The 15,023-nt window shown below is 36.7% G+C and overlaps 1 protein-coding gene across 3 annotated transcripts in view; it reads left to right on the forward strand.

Moving 5' to 3' along the window:
- Nucleotides 1–274: 274 nt before the first annotated feature.
- The window catches only part of SLC24A2 (solute carrier family 24 member 2), a 124,198-nt gene continuing 109,449 nt past the window's right edge, over nucleotides 275–15,023 (forward strand). For all 3 annotated transcript variants that reach the window (XM_009906620.2, XM_054178097.1, XM_054178098.1), the window contains exon 1: nucleotides 275–1,337. In XM_009906620.2, the coding sequence (XP_009904922.1) occupies nucleotides 402–1,337 (936 nt within the window). In that variant the 5' untranslated portion in view covers nucleotides 275–401. The remainder of the gene's footprint in view (nucleotides 1,338–15,023) is intronic.

A 15,023-nucleotide genomic window follows, 5' to 3' on the forward strand; every position in this document is an offset into this window, starting at 1 on the left:
TTTCACTAGGACTGTTTTTTGGTCAGCAGCTGAGGAGAGCAGTAGTTCAGAAATACAGAATTATCTGAGTATTGATGGACTGCTATCTGCAGGGTTACTGCTGAAACAAACATCTTATTTTGTCTGACGGGATGTGACAGGGGTTTATGTTAACAGTTGATAATATTATGCATTAAATTATACATTTTACTCTGTAAAGTGCATTTTAGAAGATCCTATTCACATGCTGTTTCACTAATATTGATATCATCTGTTTTTTTAAGATGAATGAATCCTTCTTATGAAGAGTAAAAGTACTTGATTTTGGGAAAATTCTTAAAGCACTTCTAACTTCACAGCTGGAGAGAAGTATGAAGGAAAAATCCATCTGACTCCCTCAGCATCTCAACACAGAACGCAAAATGTCTCTTCAGAAAAAAACTGCTGCTGATGTCTTGGAGGAGTGGTGTTTGGAGGAACCACTGTTTGGTTGCAGATGGCACCGGAATGTTAGGAAAAAACTGAGGCTAATACGAATTATAGGGCTTCTTGTCAGTGTAGTGGCCATTAGTACTTTCTCTCTTTCAATTAGTGCCTTTTTCAAGATGGAACCACATAGCATGATGTTGGCCAGCAGCCTACGTAGCCAAAAGCTAGTGCATGGGCACCAAAGAACTCTGTTGGATTTCACAGAACAGAATGAAAATGTCACTCCAGACCCACATGCTTCTATGAAATATGAAGCCCAGCAAGACAATGCAACAGATGATCATGCCAAGGGAGAGTACCCTGAAGACCTTTTCTCTCTTGAAGAGAGAAGAAAGGGAGCAGTGATCCTCCATGTAATTGGAATGATTTACATGTTTATAGCCTTAGCCATAGTCTGTGATGAGTTCTTTGTTCCTTCCTTGACTGTCATCACTGAAAAGCTGGCCATATCTGATGATGTTGCAGGGGCAACCTTCATGGCTGCTGGTGGCTCAGCCCCAGAACTCTTCACTTCTTTAATAGGTGTATTTATATCCCACAGCAACGTTGGCATTGGTACAATAGTGGGATCTGCTGTGTTCAATATCCTGTTTGTTATTGGAATGTGTGCTTTATTTTCTAAAGAGATCTTGAACCTTACTTGGTGGCCACTCTTTCGAGATGTTTCCTTTTACATCATTGACTTGATCTTGCTAATCATCTTTTTTCTGGATAACCTGATCATGTGGTGGGAAAGTTTAACACTCCTGACAGCATATTTTTTCTATGTGACTTTCATGAAGTTCAATGTTCAAGTAGAAGAATGGGTGAAGAAATTTTTGAACAGGAACAAAGTTGAGAAGGTAACAGCAGCGGATGCTGAAGGAACGGTTGGTCAATTTTTAATTAGCATGTATTTAATAATGTTCTTGTAAGTGCTGAGCCATTCTGGATCATAAGGCTCTTGATATAGTAGTCAGTAATCTAAAAAGTTTCATTGATTTGCTAAAAGGCCTTTTTTGTGTAATCGGTCCAGTAGGATTTAAAATACAAAACTGGAGGTAGCCTTCTAGGAATTCAATAGCTTTTAAGTCCAGAATGGTCCTAATCACAGAAAGCAAGAAAAAACATAAACCTTGACTCAGCATTTTGGCACATTGATGAGGTCAGATACATAGCTACTATTTTTTTCCCTCAGCTTTTGGATTAAGCAGTAACAATATCCTGAGAGGATCTTGTGGCAAAATTTGCTTTTTCAAAGACTTTTAAAGCACATTTTTCTTAAAAAAAGGCAAATAATTCAGAACAGTATACAAAAATATTTTTATACATGTTTTTCAGTATTAATTTTCAGTTGTAATTAGTATCAATTATATAGGAAAAATAATCTGTTAACAAAACTCTGACCACAATGGTAAAAGGCAGACGTTGTCTCTTTGCATAGGGTGATTTCTCATTCATGGTGTTTGTAACTGAGCAAATTAAATTTTGGTGTAATACCTGGCCACAAGTAGAGAAGGGAATTTATGCACAGAGGGCTCACAGGGTTATTTTGTAAACAACTCTCCTCTTAAACCAGACTATATTTAAGGGACTTAGGAATCTGATTCCATAAATACTTATATATGTGGTGGTATACTAATTGGAGGTTTAATGCTAAATAGAAAGACCTGATTTTATATAACAATACTTGTATTCATCAGATAAGGTTTTATTATCCGGTAATTATTCAGAGTATCAAAGTACTGTTCACTGTTTTGTTGCTTTCATTTAGCAGCCCTTTATGAGTGGTTCAGAAGAGTTACAATCCACTGATACAAATGCATAAGTGTATAAATAGGAGGATAGAGAGATAGAGCACATACAACTGTAGAGATGGGCTACCTGACTATGACTTAATAGAAAACTGATGATTCTGCTTACCTGCCTAACTTCAGAGGGAGAGACTGATACTTCAGCAGTACAAACAGGTGTTTTCAGTTTTAGGACAAGCCATGAAAATACCCACAAAAAATAAAATCAGAAAAGCATCTTTTATTTTTTCTTGTTCTTTATTTTCTTACCAAGTTTAACCCCTGTACACTTACTTAAAATATTTTCCATTTTGTTCTGTACCTTTTCCAAAATCAGCATGCTCATCTTCATCTTTCTCAAAATGCATAACTGGGATTTTATAAGTAAATTAAAGGAAGGGTCAACACCAAGAAACAGTTTTTCCCTGGTGAATGAAGAGCTTCTGTATGTTAGTTAGTTTCCAAATAATGTAATATTTCGCAGTGCACTGTAAGTACTTTGAAAGTTTCTGTTAAATGTGTGTATTGGTTAGTAGGGTCTGTGGTACGTGAAACTGTTCAATGTACCTTCATCTGTCCAGAAACTGAATTTGAAGCTAATGGTTTGGGTTACCCAGGACATAGGGGTGAGGTAGAGTGGCTATATGCCCTTGTAAGTGCTCAGTTATTTTAAAATGGATAGAAGAATAAATTATTTGTGACTCTACTGAACATACAAAGTATTTGAAGTACTCTAGATGGATTTAATTTTCAAAATACATCTTTAGGACCACTCATTTTTTGATATGTTATTTAGCATTTATTCATATTAAAGGTGCACAGAATTCTGGTACAGGTTTAAAAATCAGAAAACCAGCTACTTTTAAAAAAAAAAAAATGCAATCTTTGCACCTTTTGTTTCATGAAGGTTTTTTTTGTTGTTGTTGTTAATTAAAATGATAAAATAACGTATTTGTAAATCATTGAGAGGTACAGTTGCCTGGAAGAGATGCTCTGATGTTGTTGGAATTTAGCTTATATATTTTCTTCTTCTTGGGAAAAATATCTTCTGAAGATTTAAGACCGTGTATTTATTTTTCTTTTGTGAGTCATGCTGTAAAGACAGATTTTTTTTTTTTTAAATATTCAGCTAACACCTTGAAATGGTAACTCATTATGAATTACTTTACTGTTCAATTAAACAGTGTTTAGTAGGATGAATTAACTCATTTCCTGATAGCAAGGATTGTAGAATCATACAATGGTCTGGCTTGGAAGGTACCTCCAAAGGTCCTCTAGTCCAACCCCCAAGAATGTCACAAATCCTTGTGGCTTCTGGTCATCAAGAGCGTCTATGTTTAACAAAAGCATAATTTGCAATCTCAGTTATTTATAATGGAAACTTTTTCATTCATTTTTTTTCTCCATTGAGGCAGTGAATTGTTAGGCAGCTCTCTGAAATCTATGAATTAGAGTGTCTTGAAAGAAGTGTATTTCAAGAGTGTTTTGAAAATTCTGGTTTTTCCTATATGCTTCTTTTGCCTGTTTGTTTTCCATTTTGCTGTTACCAAACTGGCAAGTGTTCTGCTAAAAAAAAGAAAGTGTTTGCTGTATTTATCTTTAAGGTTTTGTGTAGTAATCTGAAAGCAGCTCACAAAGTTGAGAGGTCTAATTAAGGCATCGTAAAGCTGGATAGTTGAAGTGTTAGGTGGCTTATTAGCAAACAAGTATCAAAGAGTGAAAATTTGATAAGATTAAAAATCTCTTGAGATACAATGTGTTTTAGTGTTAATTTTGGTACTTGAAAGATTGAAGAAAGTTTTACATTCTCAAATATTTCCCCAAAGAAGAAGGTCTTAGATACAAAATAATTTTTCTGCTTGGCTGTCACTTGCTGTTAGATGTATTCATTGGGTTGCTAGAATGTAGATTCCTTTCATCGCTGATTGTAAGAATTAAGGCACTATTTTGTAGTAGAAAACTGAATATTCAAACTTAACTACTTTTTCTAATCTTGTTTTCTTTAGTGTGTCAGTTACTTGTACAAACATGAATGCAGACAGTACTTGATCACTATTTTCCCTCGTAAGCATTCAAACAAATACAATACAGGATTTTAAAAGGTATAGGTTGAGAAAGTCTGGTAACTTGATTTTTGGCAAAAATTTGGTGACACTGATGAGAACAGGCTACAGTCTTTTTCCATTTAAAGTTAATGGGGGACACTGGCAAGGTCTTGTTTGAACTGCGAATGGTCTCCATCTCATGCTCTGTCTCACCCTGGAGCCTGATAGCAGTCTGATAGTGATGAACTCCAGAGATTACTGTCACAAAGATGGAAAAATGGAGGAAAGATAAAAATGCAAGGCAGGATGAAAAGACAGAATAAAAACCAGATGGCTGACTTCTACTGTGTAGTGAGACATATGGTATATGAAGACCAAGGTGGGTCCCTGACAAGTGACAGCCTCTGGGAAACCCTGAATGGGCAGTATGAGCCCATCTCCAGATATGTCCAACAGTCCCTTCTAGCCTAACTTATTCTGAGGCATGATTTTTAGGTTTTATGTAGTCATTCTGCAAAGGACAAATGATAATTTTTTTAATGGCTTTGGTATTAATTCCACATCTTCCTCAGCTGAGTGAAGGAAGGTGTTTAAAACCAGAAGCTTGAAATGAAGTACAGTGAATAGGAAGAGCAAAACGGAAAAGCCTGGTGTACAAAGTTTTTAACCATAAGATTTTATTATTTCCGCCCCCTCCCCCCCCTTAACCTAAAGGGGAAAAAAAAAACCTTACCTCAAGTTTCAGTCTTTTCTTCATAGTCTGTACCTGTAAAGGCGTATTGAAGACATGAAATTGCATTTCTGTTCTTAAGTAGTTCAACGTAGCATTGGAATAATTGTAGAAATGCTTGAATCTGATAGCTCAGTAAATAACTCAAAACAATTCTGTTCAGCAGCTAGGAGAACAGAATGTGGGTGGCACAAGGATATTGTGCAATGACATCTGTTTCACTGTCAATACCATTTTAGATAAATACCTTATGGTATATAACATATGTGGCAAGAAGACAGATACAGTTTTTCTACATTCACAGTGAACTGCATTTGGAAAATGAGCTATTTTTACCAACACAACTTGGTTGACATTATTTTCTTGCCAGTTTCATTGTCTAAGAAACTTGAATAGCTTATTTTTTATATTTTAAGAGATATACTGATCTCAAGTGTTGCCACATTGTATCTAATGGCAATGTTTGCATTTTAAAGGAAAGGCTGTTAACATTATTTTTAGATACTTATATACTTGGTGGCTCTATTGGCATTGAACGTGCATCATCCCTGTTACAATTTATGATCTGATATGTGTTTAAGGAAAATAATGAATTATCTGCATACATATAGGAAAAATAGCAATCTGCAAAAGGTCTGAGTTTGTGGTTGGCTTGAGCTCCTAAACAGCTCTTTTTTTCAGGACTTCTTAATGTTGAATCCACAGGACCAGCAACTAACTCTGTAGAATAGCCTTTCTGCACTCACCATCACCACAAGATACTTTGAAGCGGTATTTCAGAGTTCACAAGGAGATCAGAGTCTTGTTCTACAGATGTTTCACAGATGGTCTACGTGTGTGTGTGAGAATATAGAGGCATGAGTATCTGAACCTTGCACGTCAACATTTGCAAGATGGTTACATTGTTTTAAGTACCTATTTGGAACATGAGCATCATCACGGTCCTTGTCACTTTTTGTCTTGATAAAAGCCTGGGTTTGTGATATGTTTTATCTGCTTTTATTATTGAAAAAACTTTCAAGCTACTTATGTGTTAACTTAACGTTACTCCAGTAGTGGTATCTTGTTGTTTTATTTGTCTTGAGTATTTAGCATTGTAGATAAAATTCAGGACTACTGCTGACATTACCAAAACGTGATACATACAGCCACAGGTACAGTAAGACTGATAATACTCTCAGTTTCTTTTAGTGCATCTCAGTAATTTATTGACTACAAAGCAATGGTTAGAGTGTTTTTCAGCACTGGAGTCTCTTGGTTTAGAGTTTATGTGCCCTGATAATGAACAGAAAGTGACACCATGGATATGCAGTATATATTAAATGCTCTTAAATCATGGCTGTCCACTGAGATTCATTAGGCAACATTTGCTAATTGTATTGGGAAAAGAAAGTCTAAAACTGTGCCACCTTTAATTAATAGCAAGGGGACAATGTATCTGTCAATATATTTAAAAATAAAAAGAATATGTAATTAAAAGAAATCGTATGATATTTTATATAGGCTGCACAAAACCAGCTGTGTTGGCAAATGTTCACTGTGCTGTGTTTCAGAAGAGCTCCAAAAATGATTAAATTAATTGTACTGGAGGCTGTACAAAGAGAGCAATGTATGGTCCCAAAGTCTGGAGACATTATAAATATTTTTCCCTCTGTCATCTCAGTCTTGGGTACTTTGCTCTGGATCCTCACAGGATGCAGGTGCTGCAGTAGAGTGTGGGTGGAATTTCAATCCCCAAATTGGTATACCAGACCTCAAAATAACTGCCTGCTTAGGGATTCTTGAACTCTGAAGGAGCTTCACTTTTAAGCAGAGATCTTTGGATGCCATAGCTTTGCTTCCAGGCTGACTCAGAAATTCCAGGCCCATGTGAAGCAGCATGGTACTGTTTTTCCATTGAACCCATATTCCTTTACCTTTTCCCCCAAATTAATTCTCCAAATTTGCTTCTCAGACTAATATTTAACAAAATTAAGTGAATTCCAGAAGTCGCCATCACTGGAGGTGTTTAGGAAGAGACTGGATGAGGCACTTGGTGCCGTGGTTTAGTTGATTAGATGGTGTTGGATGATAGGTTGGACTTGATCTCAAAGGTCTCTTCCAACCTGGTTTATTCTAATTCTAATTCTTATTCTATTCTATTCCTTCAGGGTTCTGGTGGTAAGAGTACTTTTAGGCAATTATGTGCTGATTATGTACTGATCTCCCACATTTATATCTCACTTTGTGGTGCCCCACTCACCACATAAAAGGTTTGGGTTGCAAGGCACAGCTGTCTTCTGCACTTTTTCTGGCCTTGTTTAAAAGCCAATAGTGAGCCTTCCACACCAGGTTTTTAAAGGGCATGTATAGATACCTATCTTAAGAGTATGGTAGAAGCTGCCTTAGACCTGACTGTAGGATGGCCTTGGCCTTCCTAAGTAAGGACATTCCTTACACAGTCAGCACTATACCACCAGTTGCACATACCAAAGAATTAGGTTTGATGAAATGTTTCTGCCCTGTTCATGATCTGAAGTTCAGTTGATTTCATTAGCAGGAGTCAGCCCCTTTCTCCTTCCAAAATTGTTTTCCTAGAATTCAGGCATTTTTTCTTTTGTAACTGTAGGATTTTGAATTTGTTACTGCAGAACGAATAGTATGTTCATGCTGAAGAAATTCCTATTCAAAAAAACCCAACAACTATGTAGCAGTTCTTGAAAATAAGGTGTGTGCCCATGCTTGCCTGATGTTTGTTGAAAGCTAGAAGGTTTAAGCATAGAAGTTAAGAGCCCTTTTGTACAGAAAGCTTTGGAGAGGACTAAACCTGAAGTGGACTGTTTGGGTTCCTATTCTCTTGGTACTTGTGTGTTTTATAAAGACAGAGTAAGGTGATGGGAGATTTTCACATTTGTTAACATTTCACCCCTTAGGTATGGGCACAAATGTACAAAACTAGTGCGTACTATCTGGCAAGCAACAATCAATGCTATACCAGTGTTTAAAAATTTAAATAACATCCTTTGGTCCTTTTTGACCAAAATTAAAAATCTCATTTTAGTCAGAAAAGCAAAGAAGTATGGAGACAAAGGAGATCTGAAAGTTTACACTTTAAAAGAACAGATGGAGAGATAGGTTAGAGATTAGTATATGTAAACAGGTGCAGTACCTGTAACAATAGATTAAAACATCTCTTATTTATTTAGTCATCTTTATGCTATTTATAAAATAAACCTTAATATAAAGAAAAAGGATTCTTAATTTCTCCCTAGTAGTTAAGGGTATTTTACCTAACCTTCAAACTGTGAGTGGCGTAGTATTACTAATTCTGTAAAATAAAGGTGTTTCCTTCACCTTAAACCTGTGTTAGGGTTATCTGTATTCCATAGTATTTCAGCCAGCTCTTACTTAAATATCACTTTTTATTATTTAACTTAAAGACCAGTTCCATTAATCTGTGCAAGAGTAAGTGTGCTCTTGGCACAAACTAAAGGTTTAAATTCTCTCTTGGCACTGGCAGCTAAGCCTAAAATGACAAGGTAGAGCAAAATCAGATAAGTGTAATGAATTGCACAGATTAGTTGCTATGCATCATGAGGTGAGATACAGGTCATTTTGAAAAAGAAAGATGTCTGGTTTGTGATTTTAATTCAAAACCTCTCAGTAACTACTTCTGAAAATCACTACCTTTCTTTATCAGTACAACCCAAATACCTTAGTACCTGTGTATTTAAAAATTCTGGAAATTTGGGCTGTCAATGAGAACTCCTGCTTACGGAATGTTCTTGACTCCGTATTGTTCTAACACAGGAACAAATGTTACAGAATTATGGAATTGTTTCAGTTAGAAAAGACCTTTAAGGTCACTGAGTCCAACCATTACCAAACTCTACAAAGTTCAGTGCTAAGCCTTGTCCCTGAGCACCACATCTTTGTCTTTTTAGGCAATACTTCCAGGGATGGAGATTTAACCACTTCCCTGGGGAGGCTATTCCAGTATTCTAGAACCCTTTCAATGAAGAAGTTTCTCCTAATATACAACCTAAACCTTCCCTAGCGACTGTTACTAATTTTTATACTGAGATGATAATCTAGCCTCTATCATATTAGGTGCATAGACAACTGTATGAAATAACAGTTTCTCTGTTGAGTAGCCCATAGTGGAAAAAGAAAAATGCCATTCAGCGTGCCTAGTAAGAGGAATATGATTCATCCCCTACAGAATTTTATGTACATTAATATATGCTTAGCCTTCTGTATAGTTAGCACGCCATCAGGCTTTTCTTCATCATCCTAGCTGTCACTGAATTGCTGATTATTTAGCTCATACAGATACCTAGAAGCTAACTTAAAGAAATAGTTTATTTCTCTATATGATCCAGCAATAGATCTTTGCAAGAGTCAGTGATGGATCTAGTAGATGACAGCATTCATTTTATAATAGTACCTAATCCAGTATAACAATGTTGGTGCACTGTTTTGGGGTTTTTTGTTTGTTTGGGGATTTTGTTTGTTTCTTTCTTTCTTTTTTGTTGTTGTTGGTTTTGCTTTGGGTTTGGTTGTGTGGGTTTTTTTGTTGGGGTTTTTTTTTGTTGGTTTTTTTTTTTTTAAAACAGGCAGATCAGAAAGTTTGGGTTCAATTTGGTTTTGCTGTAAATGTGTGCGTGAAATTCTTGCTTCTGTATTGTTTAAGGGCTGGTCACTGTTGCAAGCAAATGGAAAACCCTACCACAGAGCAACCTTAGCACCTACTTTAGGTAAACCAGTTACACATGATTAAAAATATATTGTAGTACATTACCACCTCTTTCATTATTTTGTAGGCCCTATCTGCATCTCAGAGGAAATACAGTTGCTCTGTGTTCCTGTTACGGGGGGCGGGGGCGGGGAGGGAAGGAAAATAGAGAAGTGCAGTATTGGGAAAACAGTTGTTGCTTTGCCGCAGTATTGAGTTTCATGGCTTGGGAGGGCAATGAGAGTTTTAAGTGTTACTTATTTCTACAGCAGGTGGAGGATCAGAGTTCACATTGCCTCCAAAGCAGCTTTATTTAACAGCATAGCTACTGCTCAGCATTAGTCAACAGTGGCTTACTTTGAATAATTTTATTGTCTCTGCCAGATAAAATTCCATCACAGCAGTTCAAAGAATAGTTACTACTTAATTACTGTGTTTTGCACTATTCCATTACTATTCCACTGTCCTCTCTATCATTGAAGTTGTATTCATTTACATGTATAGCCATAAATAGCAATGATCTTGGATGGCTTCTTTTAAGGTGAGTGTGAGAGAACAGGCTTAAAGGTGTGCATGCAGTGACATTAACATCACTGCAAAGTGCTGCACTGAAGGGATGAATAGATTGATGTAAAATCATAGAATAATTTCTTATTCAAGGAAGAATAAAGATTACAGGAATTGTGTACATACTGCATTGACAAAATAGTGATAAATTTTCCTCAGGAATTAATCCTGCTTTATCACCTCTTAACTGCTTATTGCTGGGAGTCTAGTCTAAAGTCAGTGATAATACCAGTGACATTTATTGCATAACCACCTAGTGTAAACTCTTCACCTTCTCACATTGCTGTGAAACAGCTCTAGTGGACACCGAGCACCAACAAAAAGACATGTTCATACCACAGACCATTTGATGACTTTAAGGCCATTATTTGAGACCTGTCCAGTTATGTAGGTGTTTGTCAGAGAGAAAAGATTGAAGTTTGGAGGATGAGCACTTCTTCGGGATGAATCAGATGCTAACTTTATTTAATTTGTGGTGCAAACTTTTATCATATTGCTGATTAAATTCCTTTTATAGCTGACAGGCAATAAAAGTCTATATAGGAACCATTTACCATTTGTGTTTGTAGGCACACTTATGTATATACATGCATCCATGCACATGTAATCATGAATCTGAAAGGTACCCTGTAAGCCATAGCGCATATCCATAGAATGGTAATTCACATGGTTCCTGCATCCTACATGTCCTGTACCTAGTAGCACATTTTCATAAGACATATTCAAATGTTTAAAATTTCTAAGCAGCAAGTTTCTTGTAGATTCTTTTCCAGATTAGCTCTTCAGAGCAAAATGTCTGTTTTCTCCTTAAATTTGGGCACCTTCCAAGCAACAAGTACCTCCTGCCTGAGGCCAAGGATATGACGCACTGAGCTATTGACATATTTTATTATACCTTAATATATCATATTAGTAACTCCTGCTACTCTGTGCCTCTATGTGGATAGAAACAGGAGGTCTGCATCACTGGAAAGCAAGGAACCATCCCTCTTCAGTGAGGTAATCAGGACCTAATTCTATTACGGGAATGGCCCAGGGCACTGTTCTGTAATACACAGCATTTCATGTAGAGCAAAGACCATTTCTTACTCAAAAGAAAGGCCAACAGCTGGAATTACAGTAAGTGAAATTTGTTACATAAGGAAGAAACTGTGCTGTAAGTTGGGACGTGAATTTAAAGTATTACCTTCTCATATTGCTACTTGTGGAAAGTTTAAGTCATCATAAGACAAGGAATAGGAAAGTCAGCAGCCCCATTCTGTAATTGTTTGCAAATGTATTAGTTTGTGTGTTTGCAAACAGATAAGAAATTATTTGGTAATACTACTGAAACCCAGTAATTTAAAAAATATTAGATTGAAATGGCTTACTAAATTATTTGGGTAACTTCCTTTGTACATTGTTTGCCTGCAAGAGATTTCATAAGGTTATCTAGAATGTAATATATAGTATATATATTTACAACTTTTCTTTCATTTTAAGGGCCATAGAAATAAATGTTGATTTATATGGTCACACGAATGTGCATAAAGAAATATAGACTGTCATCTTAAAATAACAGCAATAGGCTCAATAACAGGCATACACTGAATTGCAAGCTCATGTCCTAGTTTTGGATTCAAGGGTTGAGATGTGATTCTCTTTCATTTAATCTTCTTAGAAACCCATGGCTTTCAACCTTTGGAGAATGTAGTACAGTGTCCTGTAGGAAGGTTTATTTCTGCTTGCTTGGATTAGTGTGCAAGGAAAACAGTGGTCAGCATATTGATGGCAAAATGATCTTGAGGCAAGGCAGAACATGTGGATTCTGAGAGAATGGTGGTAGACAGTGGTGAGGCTTGGTGGGAACTGGCAAGCCAGATACTGTATGTCTCGTGTAGTAGCATGTTATTTTTTTAAGCATGGTGGAAAATAATTCTCTTAGTAGTCATTTTTGCTGAAATTTTAAATGTTAGTAGGTTTCCTGTTAACAAATTATTCCTGCCATTGACATTATTGTCCCTCCTTTTTTTTTTTTCTCTTTTTTCTCTGTGGGAAAGGACCATTGAATATAAGATAGGCTTAAAGTTGATAGCAAGTTTTGCTGTTGCTTTTTACAAAAATGAAATTAAGCCCAAAAGTCAGGACACTGAGAATTACATTTTTGCTGTTTCTCTGGTCTCACTGTGCCACTGTATAATTCCAGTCCCCTGAGCTGCTCTTTCTCCATATTGAATCACTCCTAGAAACAAAGCAATTTCTTTTGGACTCAGAGCAACCAAAACAGGCATTATCAGCTTCTGTGCCCTTGGACTTACACAAGAGACAGGCACTTGGTGTTTCGCAGCCTGATCTGTCTGGTCATATGGGTAGTTTTTGGATTGTTGATAAATCTCAAAGCAATTGTTAATGATGAGCCCTTAACAGTCTTTCCTCAATTATCACTAGGAACCACTGCTGCCTTCATCATTTTCAGGAGTCCATCTCTTTAAGGGTAATACGGGATCCAGGTACAGTCAGTTAATTACTTTCTGAAATGTAGAAAAATCTACTGCTGTACAACTAATCAGTTAGTACACATCCAGGCACAGTTTTGTGAGTGATGCAGGAGGCAAGAACTCTCCTCTAAACAATGAAGAAATAATATGCAAAGATAAAAAAGCAGAATTTTCAGATCAATTGATCTGCATTAAAAAATTGCCAAAATTCTCTCCTTAGTTTGCTTCTGTGTCCCATGCAAAGAACTGAGCATTTCTATAGCGTGATTTGGATCCTTATAATAAAGATTAGTAATTCTCTTTTGACCTGAAACTGTGCAAAATTAATCTGAGCTATCACTTATAGCAATAGGTTGGTAAAATCTGAAAATCTATCTTCTGTGCTTCTGTTGCAGTAGTCTGAATATGCATCCTTGTCCTGCCTTTTCTAACACTTGAAAGTCTATCAGGTTGTGGTAAGAACCTGATGTCATTTTTCACAGGGTCACCTTCAAGATAGGGGTTATTCAAAACTACTGGTTCTCTCTGCCACTAAGCAAAATAAAATGCTTATTTAGGTGTTAATCAAGTCTGTGAACATTTCACTTGCTCCCTTGGTATTCAGGTCAGTATGTAGGAAGCACATGTAGTTCCAAAGATGTGCATGTGGCTATTAAGTGAGTCTTACTGTTATTTATAGAAAACTCACTGGTACTGCAGCTACAAAGACTGGCAACATACATGATTCATTGCAGGCTTTTCTGGATTGTTTTTTATAAAATGAGGTATAATTTTAACTTTCAGGGAATTACAGTATTGGTTAATTAATTAACCTGTTCTTTAATAAATTAAATTTTCATTAGCTTTCAGTGTACATGACTCCTGAATTAATGAAGAAAGCCATGTCAGGATTCTGCAACTCTAGCTTCCAAATGGGGGGAAAAAAATTGGTTAAATATGAAAAATCAGATTATATTGTTCTTGTTCCATATGTTTTTCACTGTCTTTGGAAGTTTGTTCTTCACAGTTAAACAGTAATTGGTGTTTTCAAATATTTTACAATATAGTGAGGGAATAGAGCCTTTCATGAGGAAGCATATATGCACAGAGTCCCTTAAGAGAAGGAAATCAGGTTGTAGTCATGGATCATTCAGGCTGATTGGTTCAGTTTGGGCAAGTAATTTCTTTCAGTGTGCCTTAACTCCTCTCACAGTTGTAAAATCTTAAGCATGTCTTAATCATTTATGGGGGAAAAAAACCCCTAAACAGGTTCGATGTCCTTGGATGCTACCACTTTAAAATAATCAATGCTACAATATCTATATGCAGCAAGAAGACAGGGGCATTCCACTCACAAAATGCAGAGCATCATTTGTTTGTTCCTGTTGCAGTGTATTCTGACCACCAGCCTTTTTTGACATCTCAATAGATTGTCAAAGTAGCAATTGTATTGTCATAATGTACCAGTGTAAGGATAAAAGAGTAAGTCATACCAATAGGAAATCAGTAATGAGAAATGGATTTTTTTTTTTAAAGGGCAAAATTCCTTCTGTTATGTTAAGGATTTTGTGCCATACCTCATTCTTATGCATGTGTTATTTTATATTAACCACAGATTTCATGACATGTATACCACTGTCCATTTGCCATGGAAACCCTAAAATTTACCATCTTCCCTTTGCTGCACATCCTTCTGAGACACAAGTACATTCTTCCTAAGTGAAGGGGTCAGGTGCTGGTGACCAGCCAATGCCAAGCCTCACGGAGTGCTCCCTGACCTCTTCTAGGGCCAAGACTAGTTGCAATTTGTTCACAAAGCCCCTTGCAGTGAATGGAGAATAAGGCAAACTGGAAGAATCTTGGGTAAGAAGCTATGACTTACCTTTTTTCCTAGTATCTTGATGCTTCTGTTCCTATGTGTTGGGTTTGCTGGGTGCCAGGGGCTGTGATTGTTGCGTCACTGTTTCTGAAAGTGTGAGCCAAGGAACCCTTTCTGGCAGCCTGTGAAAGAACATATAGCAAACTGCTTCCTGATGCCAAGAGTGGGGGGAAGAATCTGTTCTTCCAGCTTCAAATGTCAGTCAAGGATTGTGTTGGAGAGATATGACCAACTGTATGGAGATGGCTTTCTGTTTGCAGTAGGATATCACCATTGTTGTTTTTAATGGGGTTTGGACAGATTCCGAGTGCAAGAGAAGCTTCATCTAATTGCAGCATACTCCGTGCAGAAAGTGATGACCATAATGATATTGGTTTGCAGCAGACATTGTG

Source organism: Dryobates pubescens, chromosome Z (genome assembly GCF_014839835.1).
Source record: "Dryobates pubescens isolate bDryPub1 chromosome Z, bDryPub1.pri, whole genome shotgun sequence".
NCBI classification, from domain to species: domain Eukaryota; kingdom Metazoa; phylum Chordata; class Aves; order Piciformes; family Picidae; genus Dryobates; species Dryobates pubescens.